This window comes from Engraulis encrasicolus, chromosome 24, assembly GCF_034702125.1.
Source record: "Engraulis encrasicolus isolate BLACKSEA-1 chromosome 24, IST_EnEncr_1.0, whole genome shotgun sequence".
NCBI lineage: Eukaryota > Metazoa > Chordata > Actinopteri > Clupeiformes > Engraulidae > Engraulis > Engraulis encrasicolus.
Window position 1 is genome coordinate 1,830,108 of NC_085880.1, and position 17,500 is coordinate 1,847,607.

A 17,500-nucleotide genomic window follows, 5' to 3' on the forward strand; every position below is an offset into this window, starting at 1 on the left:
TTTTCATCTCAAAATAGGTCACTTACGTGAATCGTGTAGATCCGAAGAGTTTTTTTCGGGGGGGGGGGGGGGGTGGGGGTTGATAGGGGGCAGGCAGACGGAGACAGACTACAGACAGATAGACTGGATACGGTAATACTTCTCATAGAATCTCTGCTAGTTTTACAGACATTACGGTTGAGCGACATTCTATTGATCTGTCTCTGCCTGCCGTTTCCATTGGCCGGCAACTGTGTGGGGGGAAGCATTGGCCAATCAGCGCGCTAATTCAAAATGCTAGTTAGCGGCAAAACTTTCCGAGGCACCAGTCGGAGTGAACAGCTGATGAAACGGTGGTCGCGAAACACACGCATCCCCCTGTCATTATCTTCTACCTTGGTACTGTCGCTTTGCTTTTACAAATGACCGTTGTCCAAATCACCGTTTCAAAGGTAAATGGAATTTGAGCAGGGTTTGGGAATTGTGAATCGTTTCATTAGCTAAGCCCGACTTGTGGAGATAAATAGCCCAGTGGTAGAAGGTCTGCGGTCGTTTTCGCTTTATTTGAATTGACGGCAATATCTTGAAACGGTATTAAAAACTTCAGAGTGAGAAAATGTGTTAGAATGACGGTAGGCAGGGCCTGACTGCGCTATAAATTGGCAGATTAGCAGGGAACTAAATTTGGTTCCCTTATGTCAGATCATTTAACCGTGAATAGCGAGAGGCCCACTACACACTCGATGAAACCTTCATAAACGTCAGAGGAATGCATACCAATGGCTATTTGTCATGCCCCTGCATATTTTGCAACGTGTGCGGTCATGATTTTAATGTTAGCCACCAAGGACATAATATTAATAATCTAAATAGCCTAGATGACATCTGTCTTTATCTTTTTCTACAATCTAATGCTTCTTCATAGTACAACACCATTTTATTGGGGAACTGCTGAAATTCATCATTCTCATACATTCTCTAAAATGCCTTGGTTCTATTTTATATAGCTAATTATATTATTGGCCTAGATTTCCCTATTACCCTCTTTAGCCAAAAACAGCAAACACTTTAATTTCATATTCAAATGCAGAGGGGCTCAAAGTTAAGACAACCTAAGTGACCATGTGCTCCCTCCTTTTGGCTGGTAAATAGGACAACTTACATTTTGACAGGTGGTGAGTGCAGAGGCGTTTCTTGTCACTAGGCTAGATGGGCAGCCGCTTGGGGCCCCCAAACTAGATGGTAAATAACAGCTAAGAATTTTCGCTTGGGGTCCCAGCTTAACCTAGAATTGCCTCTGGGTGAGTGTATGTTTGGCTTGTAAGACATATATTGGCTGGTGAAGAATACAATTAATTCAGAAGTCTGATTTCTAGTGTAGGCCTAGTAAATAAAATATCGTCTTTTTCCCTGTTTTTTTTTGGGGGGGGGGTGGGGGGTGTTCGCCGCATCGCGATGCCGCGATTTGTTTGTCAGCTTTTTCAACCCTTCTGAGTTTGCAGGTATGATTATTACACAACCACTGATTTTAAGGCTTGTCCTATTTTGTTTTCAGATCATCAGATTGGTATATAACCTCAGAATTTAAGAAGTATTCAAAATGTTTATGCCCATAGTTAAGGTATTCCGATGTGGTAGATATTTGCCCATTTTAGTTTATCAGAAAGATACTAATTTTAATAATTTCAAAGCTTTACTATTTGATTCTGTATTGTGTGTCATCAAGGTGTATTAGTAATTTCTATGCTTTCTGAAATATACTCTGTGACACTATTGTAGTTTATTTAACATGCACATATCAGGCAACTGCATGTAAGAAGTGTTCTAAGTACACTTCTAAAGGAAAGTGTTTAAAATGGGTCTGATTTGCTGGAAGAGTGCAGGAATCATCAGCATTAGTAAATGATTTTTCTCTGACCAGTGAAGAGCCCCTGGCTCAAAGAGCACGTTTAGAGTTCAGCTGTGCAGCAACAAAGCAGTCAAAAGGTCACCGGGGTCAAATGAGGTCATTAAATGGTGAGGGATCATCTGTTTTCTGCTGATCTTTCTTACAGGGTTAAGCAAGGTACCACAGGTCATATGTAGGTGGACTTTATGGTCCCCGTAGATCTTTTATGGTGTGTTATACATAATGGCTGTATAAAGTTATAAGTACATTCTACAGTGGTTGTGAACAGGTCTTGTGCTGATTTGATAGGAAATAAGTCTGTCTTTCTGGGGGGAGACTCTGGCGCGTGTTGGCCTTGTCCTAAGTGGTAAAATGCTCAGAAGTCATTAGGAGGACCAGGGAGTAATCTACTTAGAGCAGAAAAACCATCAATAACGGACACACACACACACACACACACACACACACACACACACACACACACACACACACACACACACACACACACACACACACACACACACACACACACACACACACACACAATCTCGCTGTCTTAGGCAGACATCACGTCACACAATACACACCAACACTCCATACACACTCACACACGCAGAAGCACACACTCTTTCTGGTAAGAGGCAGAGCTCCAAGCTAATGAAATTGAGGTGATCTCATCTATCCTGAAGAGCTCGATGCTAGAAATCCAGGCACATGTGCATGACAAATGCAAAACAATGTCAGGGATTAAAAGTGGTTCCAAATTTGGAACCAAGGTCGTTACAGTTCATGCCAGGAACCTTGGTTTACCCTGTTATGTGTTGTCAGAGAGTCAAAGAAAACAACATGAAGTTTTTTTTGTAATTATGAAATGAAAATAAATATAACGAGAGTGGAATTTTCTTCACAGGCCCATGGCGAAATTTAGTAATTTGCCACAGCGCTGGACTGAAAATGTTTGTCAATGGATGCACGCTTCGTTTTTTTCAAGTAATCAAAACTAGGAAATAAAAACATCCCTCCACACGCATTAAAACGCGAGCCAAATGTTATGGAAATGTTTGTTTTTGTGGTGCTGAGACTTTGGTTCCGCCAAAAAGTTTTTGAGAGCTGTCTGTCTCTCCTTGCGTTGTGACAGTCCCCCAGCTATGCGCTCCTAAATAGCACTCTTTCTGCCAGCGACCAAACAATGTTTTTCATGCAGCGCTATGAAAATCAATCACAGACCACAGTAAGCAGATACAAGTACACAGCAGAACATTCAGAGTTTGGACATATTGCCTGGAAACATAACCTACTCTCATACTCTCTGGCGGCGGGAGAACACATTTGCGGCTTTTTTTTATAGAGGGCCATCACATACATCGGAATCAGAAATGTTGAATAGAATACTGTTTCCCATTCTGGAACCGGTTGAACTTTTGTTAAGACAAAGCCCTTTGTTAGTGTTGTGCGACCGCAGAATCGGTGGCGTTTATAAAGTGCAGCTCGATGCCGAAATATCAGCGGCTTTTATAGCAAGACCATATCAACAGTTGCCTGTTTCGAGACAGGCCTTTCACTGTTAAACAAAGGTTAAAAGCAGTGAGAGAGGGAGGCTGTTTACTTTATTTCTCTGCTGATGTGATGTGATATATTTAGAGCAAACGGGACGATCTGTGTATACTTAAGGTTAGGATTATTCCTGCTGCTCTTAACCTCTGCCTCACACTGTAATTAAAGCTGTGTGTGTGTGTGTGTGTGTGTGTGTGTGTGTGTGTGTGTGTGTGTGTGTGTGTGTGTGTGTGTGTGTGTGTGTGTGTGTGTGCGCGTGCCCTGTGTGTGTGCCCTGTGTGTCTGTGTTTGTTTGTCCCTTTTGTGTGTGTGTGTGTGCCCTGTGTGTCTGTGTGTGTGTGTTCCCTGTGTGTCAGTGTGTGTGTGTGTGGGCCGATGTGTGTATGTTAGCGTGGGGGGCCACTGACAAGCAGCCTCTGTGAACATGCAAGACACGCTAAGTGTTTATATCCATGTATATTTATGGATGTGTGTTTGTGTGTGTATTTATTTTCCATATGAAGTAATTGTAGCTCTGTATGTGCAATATTTGTGTATAAACCTTATCAGTATATGAATCAATCCGTATGCCAGATGTGTGTATGAGAGTCTTGTTATCTGTGCAGGGGATCTGGGGTGTGTATGACATCCGTTTGTGTGTGTGTATACCTTACATATGCGTCTAGTGTCTGCCATGTTTATTTGTGTTTGTGTGTAGCTTGTCGTTACATGTATCGGCACATGTCTTTGTGTGTGTATACCTTATCGGTACATGTATCTGTGGGCAATGCCATATGTCAGTCTGAGCGTGTTTCCCCCTCTCCCCATGCGTGTGTGCACGCACGTGTTTGTGGGCCATGCATAAATGAAAGGCAACACAGTAATGTCTTCTCTCTCTCGCCGCCAGCGCCCTGGAGCTGTCTCTGTGTTTATGGCCAAGCGCGGCACGCTGACAGGCAGGCCCAGCGGGGGCCCCCGTGCCACCCTCCGTATGCTAGCTAGTCATTAGATACATCTCCTCCTGTGACTGCAAGGCACAGCTAGCCTAGCGAGCCGTGCCGACCAGCTCATTCCCTCCATAGGGCTAATTTAGCCACCACACACACACACACACACACACACACACACACACACACACACACACACACACACACACACACACACACACACACACACACACACACACAGAGTCGCACTGCTATTACCCACTCCGTGCCGGCCAAAACAGATAAGTCATACATGGCTAAGCCTCACGAAAGAGCACTCCCGGCCCTGAGCGGAAGATGCTCTATGGAGAGGACTCCCTCCGCGTCAGAGATGGGAGGATGGCGAGAGAGCGGGAGAGGGATATGGATTGAAAGATGTGTGTATAGAAAGAAAAAGGGAGGGAGAGAGAGAGAGAGAGTGAGAGTGATGGATTTCTACTTAGGGTTGGTTTCCATGCGGTGTGAAGAGAGACCATGCACTTCATTTTTATCCACTTTTATTTTTGCAATATGACCAATATTTTATCATATTCAAGTGTGTATGAAAAAAGTTAAGTCACTGATTTATTCTTTCAAAAAGCTAAATACATTAAGCATTGGATCAAGGCACATACAAGACAGGCCAAAGGGCATACAATGCACTTTGGTCTTAAGTTGTAAAGAACAATAAAATCGTGGCAACATAAAAGTGGCTTAAATTGGAAAAAATACAAATAATATTTATTATTTAAACAACAAAAAAATAGCCAACACTTTGTATTCCAAAAAAGCCAAAATGTAATTCTTACCATATCATTTTTTAACTGCCCAGGATATATTAATTTCGAAGGGCAATGTTGACATTTATGTATGGACTGAACACTGTTACTGAAAGCTCCGGTTGTTGTTCTGCCTTGTTGACTTGAACAATTTGAGATTTGGCATCCTTGCCTTCCCTGGCTACACTGAAACACCACTGCTCTTTCCCTGTAAAAAAAGATCTCTGTGTGCTTAAGTGGTTCCTGTGTTGTGACCAATCAGTAATACTGAAGACCAGGGAGTTTGAAGTCCAGGGAACTGTGCTGAGGGGGTCTGCGTGTCCCGCACTACTGGGAACAATCTATCTTCACGAGCAAAACAAAGCACAGAAGCAGAGTCCTGACACTCTGCCATGCTTGAACGTCTAACTAGGATTCCAGGCACAGGCCCTGCGTTTCCATGACACTGTAGACTATATGCTCTGTGCTCCTCCCTAGACAAGACAAAATGGCCGAATTCCCTCCATGTATTTAGTCAGCTGTGCCCCATTTTCCCAAGGTACTCATTTTTTGCCTTTCCATAGGTTTTTTTTCTTCTTTTGACAGAAACATAGCAAAAAAGAATGACCTGTGCTTTATACTACAAGGTTCTCTAAAATCTGATTGTTCAACACAGCAATGAAAACCCACTTTCACAGTTGACAAGTCATCATATTTCAGTAGAACACAAAGTTTTTTTTAATTGGTCAGAAACCTTAAGCAAAGGAAATACAGTACAAATTACTACAAATCTCTAAAATATAGAATTGCAGTTAGTGACTGCATTCACCGCCAGTTCAGGGATGGCCTGCAATTTGAACATTTGTCTTTTAATAAATCGTCCTTAAATATAAATTATATGGCAAATGTACAGAACATTGCTTTTTCAGTCTTTTTTTTAGATCCAGTGTTGCAAAAGACCAACTATTTCTCACGTCACTCACTCATTCACGATAGAACGTCTTTGGAGTTATTGTTTGTTTTTGTCAATGGTGTATCATGAGTGAGAATGGTCTGAATCTGGTATTCCACTGTCTCTGTAACTCCTGTTGTTCAGGCTATTCATGTTCTTCATGTCATTTGGCGGGCTCTTATAGAGGCTCAGGCCGTTTGGAGGGAAAATTGTGTGTATCACAAAGTCCTCCTTGGTCACGGGGACGTGATTTATCGGGATCATTTGAAAAGATGCCTCCCGAATCTCCAGAATGGAAGTGTCCTTCTTTGTCCCGGCCTCGGCGTAGTCGTCCTTCCTCCGCCGGCCCTTATTGTATGTGCAATTTCTGGAAAACAAAGAACCATTCCTGTGCACGTACCAGCACACTAGCGCCAGCATGATGATGGCCAAAAGGGCCACGGCCACTCCGATTATAGCGGGTAAAGGCAGACTGGAATTTTTGTAAGGCTCCTTCTCTTGCTCCCTGTTCAAGGTGGTGGTGGGGTTGTGTGCGTTCAGGGAGCTGGTCTCTGTCTCTATGCAAACGGGCGCCTCGTCCGACAGGTAAATGTTACTAGTCTCCATGGGAACCATGCATATCCGGTAGGCCGAGTCCGGCTCCAGGGCTGTGAGGAGATACTCGGTCCTCTCCCCCTGCACGATGGTCTCCGTAATTGACCCATAGGCAGGACTGTGTCCCAGCTTTAGCCAGCTGAGGCGCAGTGCAGTCATGGGCTGCGACACCTTCCAGGAAATGTGAACCGTCTCTGCGTTGCTGGACCTGACGTTTATAGTGATAATCTTTCTGCCGGATGGCGTGGTGCTGCGGTAGTTTTTACTTAGATCCGGCCCTTTAACCACAGGTCTTTTAGTCACATACGAGGGCCACTTGGAAGGTTTGGGCGGACGTGGTCTCGGTGTGTTGGCAACAGTTGTGGTTTCGTAGGTGGGTGCTGCCGCGTCGTCCTCCGTGCAGTCAAACTGCTCCGTGGACAGATCCTTGATCGCCATGCCTTTCACCTTGTCGGGACCCTGGCACATGAAGCCCCGCACGTTGACCTTCCCGGGGATGGTGCGTAGCCAGTCGCGCACCCACTTCATGTGGCAGTTGCAGTACCACGGGTTGTTCCGCAGCAGCAGCTGCGTGAGGTTGTCCAGGTCATCAAAGACGCCCGGCGGCAGGCTGCTCAGGTTGTTGCCCGACAGATCCAGCCGGTAGAGCTGCCTCAGGAAGGCGAAGGCCCCCGAGGGCACCCGGTTGATGTGGTTGTCCTGCAGCTGCAGTTTCTCCAAGCTGGTGCCCGGCAGGTTGGCGGGTGGCGCGGTCAAGGAGTTGCGCACCAGCGAGAGCTCCGTCAGGTTAATGAGGTTGATGAAGGCCATCTCCCCGATGCCCCTGTTGTTGAGCAGGTTGCCGTCCAGCACCAGCCGCTTCAGGTTGATGAGCTCCTCCAGCGACTGCTCGGAGATCGAGGAAATGCGGTTGTCGTCGAAGCGCAGCTCCTCGATCGTGTTTGGCAAGCCGGAGGGAATGGTACTCAGGTGGTTGCGGGACAGGAACAGCAGCCGCAAGTGGTTGCTGTCTCTGAAAGCCCCCTCCTCAATGCTGACGGCCGACACCGAGTTGTCGTCCAGGTGCAGCTCCTCGATGTACGGGATCTGCCCCAGGGCCTGGTGGGTGATGGCGCGGATGTTGTTCTCCTGCAGGTGGAGCTCCTTCACGTTCAGCGGCAGGTTGGTGGGGAACTCGTCCAGGTTGTTGCAGTACAGGTAAATCTTCTCCACGTTGACCAGCCGTTTCAGGTCCGTGGGGATGCCGGAGCTCCTGATGCGGTTGTTCTGCAGGAAGAGGACGGTGGCATCCAGCGGGAGTCCGCTGGGGATGGAGGTCAAGTCCCGGTCGTTGCAGTAGATGAAGGTGCCGTCGCATCGGCACTGTGACGGGCAGGACTCCTCGCCAGCGCTGACGAGGAGCTGGGCCATGCTCAAGAGTAATCCAGCCCTGACAAGGAAAGCCAGGAGGAGTCTGTTCTGACACGACATCTTGAGTGCCGTCTGTTGAAAAGGTAGGGTAGGGTATGCCGAATTTCCCTAGAGGGAAGAGCGAGAGAGAGAGAAAAAAAGACAGGAGCATATTTAATGCAAAACGTCCGTTAGATGAGAAACACTGCCATGCTCTGATTATTGCTGTTTTTGGTATGAATGGAGCCTCAAGCACACTTTCTGTCTAAGTGATGCAATTTAAAACACCATATTTCCAGTTAAATTAAGAAAAAGTGGCCATTTCTATTGTCAAGGCTACAATCAGATGAAGTAATGTGAATAAATGTGCCAGTGGCTTTGTTTGGGTGCCTGTTAATAGTCACAAGAATGATCAAAGTTAGGGGAAAATTAAAAGCAAATTTAGAATTGGATACACATCCACTCCAAACCTGCATGGAAATGAGTTTTACTTTGAATTGAGTGCCTGTGCAATGTTTTTTTTTTCCCGTCCCACCTCCCACCCCCCTCCTTGTCAACCAGTGTAATATAATAGCTGGACCTAGTTGTTTTACACATTTCCTCAGTGCGGCTGTGTATTTCAAGGCTGCCTTTCATTGCAGCAGTCTGCAAAGGGTGAACAAGCCAGGCCTTGTTGATTAACTGTTGTAAAAACCCTCCTGCTCTTTCACCCGGCTTCTCCCTAGGATTTGCATCCGTGGTTGGGCATTTCAGATTAGGCTCGCCAAGGTGCGGAGAGAAGGAAAGAAGATAACATTCCTCCATGAATACAGATGGAAAAGCGTGTAAGCTATTGATTTTCTGCTTTGTTTGAACTGTCAGGAAGTTTGTCTCTAATCACAAGCAAAATACTTTCTGAATATAAACCTAATCCCCTGAATAAATGCAAGACATTTACTGGTAGAATTACTTTGAACAGATTATTTTAAGACTTTTACCTTGGGCACAAACGGCAGTAACAATAAACAGGATGGTACTACATGAATAATAAATACCTAATAAATAAATAAATAAATACATGTAAAAATAAGAAGACAAAGCAGCTATGAATCTTAACTGACTTTTCTTTTTTGTTGTCATTACTTTCCAGTGGAATATGTCCACCAGTTGTCCTCCTGGTCATGTCTCTTTTTTTCTGTGCCCACTGATGTGTGGTTTTTGGTTTAATTAGTCTAATGCTGATTTATTACTTTAATTATGCAGCGCTGTCATGACCTCCCTTCCTGCTTTTCTCATTAGAAAACTGTGGTTTGGTCAGTCAAGCGTCACAGCCATTCATATTTGTCATACCTGATTTAAAAAGAGCCAGCAAATCCTCTTGCCGCCGCCACCGACAATCCAATGAGGCCTGTTAAGCTCCTCTTTCTTCTTCCTTTCTGGAGCCGCTTGTCCGTGTCGTCTGAGTGTGTGTGTGTGTGGGAGGGGGTCTCTTTGTTTAGATCCTGACCCAGGCCCGGTTATTTGCTATAACTGATCCTTGTTTGTGCGGCTGACCCTTCGGTTATTGTACCGCGGTGTCCAGGGTTCATGCCATCAAAGGCTTTGCCATGGTAGATAAACCTATAAAGAAAGATCCTCCGCTCTGACACAAAACTGTGGGCTTCCTGCTCCAGTGCCCGCATGCAATTGTGAGAATATTAAAGAAGGAAAGGAGGAGAAAAAAAAACACACACTCTCGGCGGTGCAGAATCCTGTTATGCCCTGGAGCAGTAGCTTCAAATTAGAAGCTTTTCTATTGATCGGAAGCTCCGTGATGAGAAAGAACAGGGCCAGGCCAGGCCCAGGGCGGATCCTCTCCCCACTCTACGCAGTCGTAACCTGGCATAGACAACCAGGGTGAGGTGGAGCCATGGGTCACCAACAGCAGCCAAAACAGGAGGCCGCTCAAAATCCCGTCGCTGCTCACTTCCAAAACGAACGCCCAGCCCTCCAGAAATCCCAGAATCCTGTTCTGTTCTGTTCTGCTGCTCCGGGCACTGGCAATGAATTATGTATCCAGCCTCGTGGCTCAGGGGAGGGAGGTGGGGGAACTCCGCTTGCGCGACGGGTCGTTGTTGTCGTGGTCGGTCCCCACCGCTCCGCTCCTCTCCTCTCTCCTCGGGAACCTGCGGTCTCACCTGTCAGATTCCCACCGCACTTCCCATGCTGTGTATCTCCTCAGGTCACTCCCTGGAAACCAAAGCAGAGAGGAAACACATTTAGTCATCTCCAGTTTTGTGCCAGCAGCACTCCCAGCTAAATTCCAAACATCTCATATGAACCTTGTTTGCTAGGGGTCCCATATCTGAAAGATCTCACTTGGATAGGAGGACGGGGGGAAGAGAGTGGGATAAGAGGGGGGAGGAGAAGGAGGAGGAGGAGGTGGATGCTGAGAGTTCAGCATTCTGGTATTACATTTCCAACCATCTTTGCCTGCCTTTGAGGGACAAGAGTTGTACATACATGAATTCCCAGGCACTGATTTCAGTGTGCAGTTACAGCTGATTGCTGTATAGATGCCCATTATGTGAAATGGAAGATGAAATTTCTCTGATGAGTGTAGTTTTTGAGCGCTGCACTTTTGCCCAGACTTTTTTAAGTGGCCGAGTTTCCTTTTTCAAAAAGAATTGCCCATTACAACAGAAGATGACATAATTATAATTACCACTGCGCCCATGTCAGCTTTACAGCCTCCATAATCATGAAATGTCATGCGCTTTTAAAAACAGCTGGCCTCGTGGCCCACTTAGAAAGGAAACATTAATATCTATTAGCTGTTGAAGAGAAGCACTAACTACATAATATGGCCCTGGTCGTTTTTTTTTTTTAAACTATCAAAGAAATGCAATTACAACAAATATAATTTGTAAATTGACCATGATGAAGGATACAAGATCAAAAAAACAATCTACATTTATTAATCCTCTTTTATGCATAGGCCTGGGAGATGGTGAAGTAACTTCAGGGTCCTAAGTAACGAGGAGTTATATGAAGGACAATGTTTTCTGGTGTGCTCAGCTGTTCTTGGTAGGAGGGAAGGCGGCTCCTAAAGCCTAGGGTGTCTCTCTGTGCCAGTGTGATGTCTTTGCAGTTTGGCTTACTTTGGCTTAAGTTGTCTGGCCTGAAATATACGAAGGCCTCTAGATCTGCGAAACCTGGATTAGGGTTGCTGTTTTGGATTTTTGTCCTGGGGTTTTGGGGGGGATGAAAAAAAAGAAATAAAGAGGGGGAAAAAAGAAACTGCCCCCACACCCCACACACACCCCTGCTCACGCTGTGGTGATTGTGTGCGTTACCTCTAACCCCAACTGCCCCACCACCCCCCCTCTGTTTTTTTTTCTATGGTGATGGGAGAAAAGAATTTCTTTGCATATGAAAAGCTACAGTGGACGAGTCCTGGCCACAATGGCAGTGGGCGGGCTGCTTCAGCTTTGCTCAGTTGTCTGGTGGATTGTGCTTTCAGCGTTGTTACGCTTGCTGCCTCCCGGTTGTAAAACCAAAATGAGAAAAACTGTTGAATATGAGAGAGAGTGTATGTGTAGCAAGTGGTCTGTTGAGAGGGAGTGTGTGTGTCTGATTTTGGGGTGGAGGTGACGGGCTTGAATCTTGACAGGAGCTTGATCAATGCTGATTCTTTCCCTGAAAGCACAGCTGTCCTCTGTTCTGGGACTATACGCACAGACGCACACACACACACACACACACACACACACACACAGACCCTCACTCACTCACTCACTCACTCACTCAGTCACTCACTCAGTCACTCAGTCACACACACACACACACACACACACACACACACACACACACACACACACACACACACACACACACACACACACACACACACACACACACACACACACACTCAAACAGGACCTTTATGATCAGCTTGTATGGGGAGGGGGCAGCAATGGCAAGGGCAAGGGGCTCTGATAGGGTGGGCGAGCAAAACAACAGGAAAACGCCCGGACACAAGATGAACATGTAAATGGGAAATGGCGCTAGCTCATCTGGGCCTCCCATGAATACTAAGATGGCCATCTCTGGGTTGCCACCTCTCGTGCCCCCCCTCTGACTCCTTGGCCTCCCAAACACCCACGTCCTACACAACACCCTGCTGCACCACACCGCCCTCCACCACCACCACCACCCAGCCTCCAAACACCCCACCCCACCCCAGCCCTTGGCTCCCTCTCACCCCCACATCTGTTCCCCCCGCTGGCCTACTTCATGTGTGCGGGCCGGTGCCGGTGGCGGCCTCTCCCTCCACAGCCAGCCAGCAAGGGAGCGAGCGAGCGAGGCAGGGGTAAAAATAGAATTTCCTATGCCAAGCAAAACGATACATGCGGCCCTTTACTGACAAACACAATAGCGCGCGTCCTTGCCTGCCTGGGAGCCTTTGCAGCGCCTGGGCAGGTCGGCGCGGCGGCGGCAGGGCCTGCTAACCCCCTTTGCTTGTAGTACACGAGGAGGTAAGTCAGGTAACAAGCAACCCAGGCACTTAACAGTTGTAGGCCCTGACAAGGGTAGGCTGAGTGGATGGATTGGGGGTGGGGGGAGATTAGGGAATTGAGAGGCACGTCGTAACTCGATTATGGGGTGCACTGACCGGCAAGGTCTAATAATACGGCCCTCCTTCCTTCTGTCGCGTCTAAATACGGTGGCACGTCTCATAATTGTACATGGACAGATGTGACCTCAGCATAGCTCAGAGTACATGCATACGTACGAACACCGCTTGATGGATGTCAGACAGAGTTCGAATGACATGTTGCAAAATACCATTGCTGACCTACACATTTGAGGAGACAATTTAAAAAAATGTGTACGATGTGTCTCCTCTGCTTCTGCAGTTGTAAAGGGTGTCCACAGTGTTGATATATGCAGTTCTTTCGTCATATTTCCGATATATGCAAGTTTTTTTGTCCGCTAAATCTTGCCTTTTGAGTCTTAATAAATTTTGATTGCAGTGTTATAATCTGCATTTATTATTTCATTACGTTTTAATTCCTACTCAAGGTAATTGGAATGGATTTGTTTTATCCCTGTTTAAATAGGCGTCAACTTTAATTCTCAAAGATGTTTTGGCATTGGTAATTTCCAGCTATAGGCCTTGTAAGTTAGGAGTTAACACAACCCTCTACATCTACAACAAGACAACAGTGCCAATGGTATAACAAACATCTGTTCTTGGTGAGTCGGGGGCTTACAGCTCGCTCGGCTAATTAGAAAGTGATGGAGCTTTGCCACGGACATTAGCACACAACAAGAGGCGATGTGGCAGTATGGGGGCCCGGAGAGGACAGGAGAGGAGAGGAGAGGAGAGGGCCTGGATCACTCTAGCCTATAGGCTAAAACAGCAACTACTCAAAGGAGAAAAAAAACAGAAAACCACATGTATATCTCTTCGAATCTGAAGACAAAATGGCACCAGGCAGCACAGATATGAATTATTTCAAGTACCCCTGCCACTTTTCTGGGCTCCTCTCTCTAATGCGGATGGCCCTTAACCAGGCAGAGTCTTGCTGTGTAGAGGGGTGACGAGTGCCAGTTTTTTTTTTTTTTTAAAGTCAAGTCGGGGCCTAGGCTTGGCCTGGCCTGGCGAGCCGCTTTTTTCCACGCTCATCGGATTTCAGCAAAGTAGCTGCGGCCCATTGTTCATTACAAGGCAAGCATGAGGGCCCAGGAATCCGCTCGCAGCGAGCCCGAGGAGAAGGGTCCCTTGCTCTAGTGGGCTTCACGGAGTCGCACAGCATTATCAGGCCCTTCAATTGGTTAAACTTTTAAGCCTCCCTCTCTTTCTTTCTTTCCTTCTTTCTTTCTCTCCTTTTCCTTCTACTTGACTAAACAGGGTGGATTTTTCTTTTTTTCATGGGAGCTGGGGGGGGGCAGAGTGATTGCGATCAAGTGATGGACACCTCTCTCTATCGGCCTAATAAGATCCCTCGCCCTAGTCGGGAGGTTTTTTCCTAATGGTCAGACCAGCCTTCTGCTCCATTGCCCTACACACTAGTACACGTTTAAACCAAGCATCTTGCTCAAACCAAGCATTTAAACTCAAGTCTGCATGTGTGTTACCTCCCACAAGTAGCACTCTTTGGACTAAACGTGTGTGTGTGTGTGTGTGTGTGTGTGTGTGTGTGTGTGTGTGTGTGTGTGTGTGTGTGTGTGTGTGTGTGTGTGTGTGTGTGTGTGTGTGTGTGTGTGTGTGTGTGCATGACAGCCCACAAGTATGACTGCTTGGTTCAAACGTGTGTGTATTTTCTACGGCCTACGTGTATAGCTGCTTTTTTGTCCTGGGTGAAGAGCCTTGCTGGAGGCTGCACACCAGGGGTGAGTTTCTCAAAAGAGAAGTTGTTAGCCTGTTAGCAACTTCGGTTGTTGCCAATGGGAAAATGCATTGAAAACAACAAAGTAGCTAATGTAGTAAGCAACTTTGGTTTTGAGAAATTCACCCCAGGACAGATCGGGCCTGCCTGCCGCGGCAGTAGTGCTGTAGTAGTAGTAGTCGCAGCAGTGCAGCACACACACACACACTGTGGCCTCTCGGCTACCCCGATGGGACAAAAGGCTTCTATAAAGAATGTGGGCAGCACATTGAACGAGGGAGGGGGAAGAAATAAGGTTGAAACAATTTCATGCCTGCCAAAAAGCATTTCTTAACGCCCCTGTTTTCAATGAAGTACAGAAAGGGTTGGACTAATTTGCTCCACGTCGGGCTTTCAAACGGACTACACGGCTAAAATCTGAAGGGGGCAGTGTTATAAAAGGGTAGACTTCTTCCTTGTTCGCTTACGTTTTTGATTACTTTGAGTACACAGTGATCATAGAACTACAACGACACCAGTTTCTGAGACTGGACATTCAAGACTTAAGTTGTCTTGCTTTTTTTAATTAATATGGTTATCTTTTATGATAAATGGATGTTATGAAGAGCTTTCTGTCAAGCTCCCCTTAAAACTGAAAACAGATTTGTCATCTAATGAAGTCACAGGTGAGGAACTAAGGCCAGTTTATTGCGAACGCCCTTTCTGCACAGTTTTCTACACGTGCTGGAAAAACCACTCGTGGGAATCTTTCCTGTCTGCTTTGCGATTTACATTTTAACAATAACAAAATGGGGAAAGATGACGCCAGTGAGAGCAGGAAGACGTGTGGATATGGCTGCCATGGAAAACGAGAAGCTTTTAATTCTGTATTTTAGAACTGGGCAGATGAGCTCTCTCTCTCTGCCGCCCTCACCACTACCACCTCCATCCCTTTACACACACACACACACACACACACACACACACACACACACACACACACACACACACACACACACACACACACACACACACACACACACACACAGGCCTCCTTGAGCAGAGAGGAGTCTGGGACAGACGGGGGGTCTCGCTGTCTTTTGTGCGGGCTGAAAAGGGAAAGAACAGCGGCAGCTGCACTGTTTTCCCCCACTTGGGGGTGGTAGGCACTCCTGCATGAAGCCAGTGTGCCAGTGCCTGTCTGGCTTGTACACAGCTCCACACACACACACACACACACACACACACACACACACACACACACACACACACACACACACACACACACACACACACACACACACACACACACACACACCAGGAAGAACCAGTGCAACCTTAATTAGACTAAAGATGCATCCCCTGCTAAACTATAGACACTGCTGGACTTGTAGTTGGACCTGTGTTGATTTGCCTACACTGGACTGCTTATGTGTATGCTGACAGGGAGGCCAAGATTGATGTACGTAATGTGTTTGCATAAGCTGTGATTCTCCCTCGCCTGTTTTACATTTCTGTCTATCGACATGTCTGGTTCCTATTCACTGTTCAGTGTAATAGAATTGTAATGTTAGTATTAATCATGTTGGGGGTACAAATCAGGCAGAGTGAAAATCTGCAAAAAATGGCAGCGAACTTGTAAAATTGTAAACAAAAAATGCAGCTATAAATTTGAATATAATAGACAGATTGAACTTTATTGCCAAGGTTAAAGGTTAGTGGCCGCTATGAGGGTGGAATTTTGTACGACTATTATTTTTTCGCTTTGTCAGGGGCACAAAGGGCGACAGACCCTCGTCTAAAGGCCTGAAAGACTCATCCATTTAACGTTGACTCCCAGTGAATGCGGTGGGCCACTACTGATTTTTCCTGTGGTGTTCGACACCCCAAACAATAGGCCCCTCTCCCCGTCTGTGGCTGCAACGAACAACACTTCTACAACCAGTTAGCTTTCACATACATCTGAGGAGAGAGCTTGCCTGCCTGAGCCTCTGCTCTCCATTTTGATTCTACCCGTGAGGACTTGATTCTCGCTTGTGTATTTGGGGTGTTATTGGCTTTGAAGTAGAACTAGGCCTACAAGAGCCAGCCATGTTTGTGTTGATTCCGTTTAGGGGGGGGAAAGGAGATGGGGTGGTTAAGCAGGGTTTGACACCATCTGAAAAAGATCAATGGCATGGCTAATTTCATCAGACTGTCTAAATAAGTCACACACTCAAATGTATCTTTTATCTCTTGAAATGCTAAATAGATTTGTCAAGGGGGCGACACAAAATGGAAACATTTCCGTGTATCTGTTAAAACGTGGTAGCCTGTTTAAAGAATTCTAAACACTTCAAGCGTCGCAGTTAAGATAAAGTCAGATATAATTGTAACGGCTACTGTTATGTCAGTTTTAATCTCGCAGACACAGAGCAGACTTGCATCACGTATAAATGCAGAATTTAAGAGTTAATCAAATCCGTCTGTCAGAGCAGGGTGTTATCGTATGAGCGGAGCTTTGCCGCTGGATGCTTATTGAGCTGAAGTGATATTTATCTCCATGGAGCAGTGATAGTTGTGTGGCAGTGCCTCGGGCTCAGTGGCGACAAAAACACTAAGGTCTATGCGATAGATTCAAATCCCACTATTGTTTGATCTGGTGAACTGTATCCCGTTTAAAAACAGCCATTCATTTTATTTTATTCTACCGTCTGTGCGGTCTATCCTTGGTATGCGCAAAATGGGCGCCCTCATAGAGAACATTTTGGAAACCCACACGACCGATGGTAAAAAGCTCCTTGAAATTAAATGTAGGCTATTCTCTCTACTTAGTCTGTTTGGTTATTACGGGAATAAATTGGCAACAGTGAACACAGCGGACTTTGATAACTGCCCTGTGTGTCAAAGATCTGTATCTCCAATCGGCATCGTAATTCCAGGCACTCACGGGGACATCCAAAGCTCGCTCTTCGAAGGCAATGCCAACAACCATCCCTTTCTCCCTCCCCAAGAATCGTTTGAGGTTCCCTGTCCTTATACCTAACCTACAATAAAGACAAAAACGTGGTAAAATAACGCAGAATTTAGTCAGGCGTCAGTTTTTCCAATGTCCCTGTTGCTCACGTTGA

At 46.1% G+C, this 17,500-nt stretch overlaps 2 protein-coding genes across 3 annotated transcripts in view; one reads left to right on the forward strand and one right to left on the reverse strand.

The window, feature by feature from the left end:
* The window catches only part of macrod2 (mono-ADP ribosylhydrolase 2), a 746,875-nt gene that overhangs the window by 115,273 nt on the left and 614,102 nt on the right, over nucleotides 1-17,500 (forward strand). The gene's annotated exons all lie outside the window — the stretch shown is intronic.
* Nucleotides 4,535-17,500, reverse strand: part of flrt3 (fibronectin leucine rich transmembrane 3) — a 14,718-nt gene continuing 1,752 nt past the window's right edge. The window contains exons 2-3 of the mRNA XM_063191955.1: nucleotides 9,388-10,266; nucleotides 4,535-8,187 (exon numbers count right to left, since the gene is read on the reverse strand). Of these exons, the coding sequence (XP_063048025.1) occupies nucleotides 6,160-8,139 (1,980 nt within the window). The 5' untranslated portion in view covers nucleotides 8,140-8,187; nucleotides 9,388-10,266 and the 3' untranslated portion in view covers nucleotides 4,535-6,159. The remainder of the gene's footprint in view (nucleotides 8,188-9,387; nucleotides 10,267-17,500) is intronic.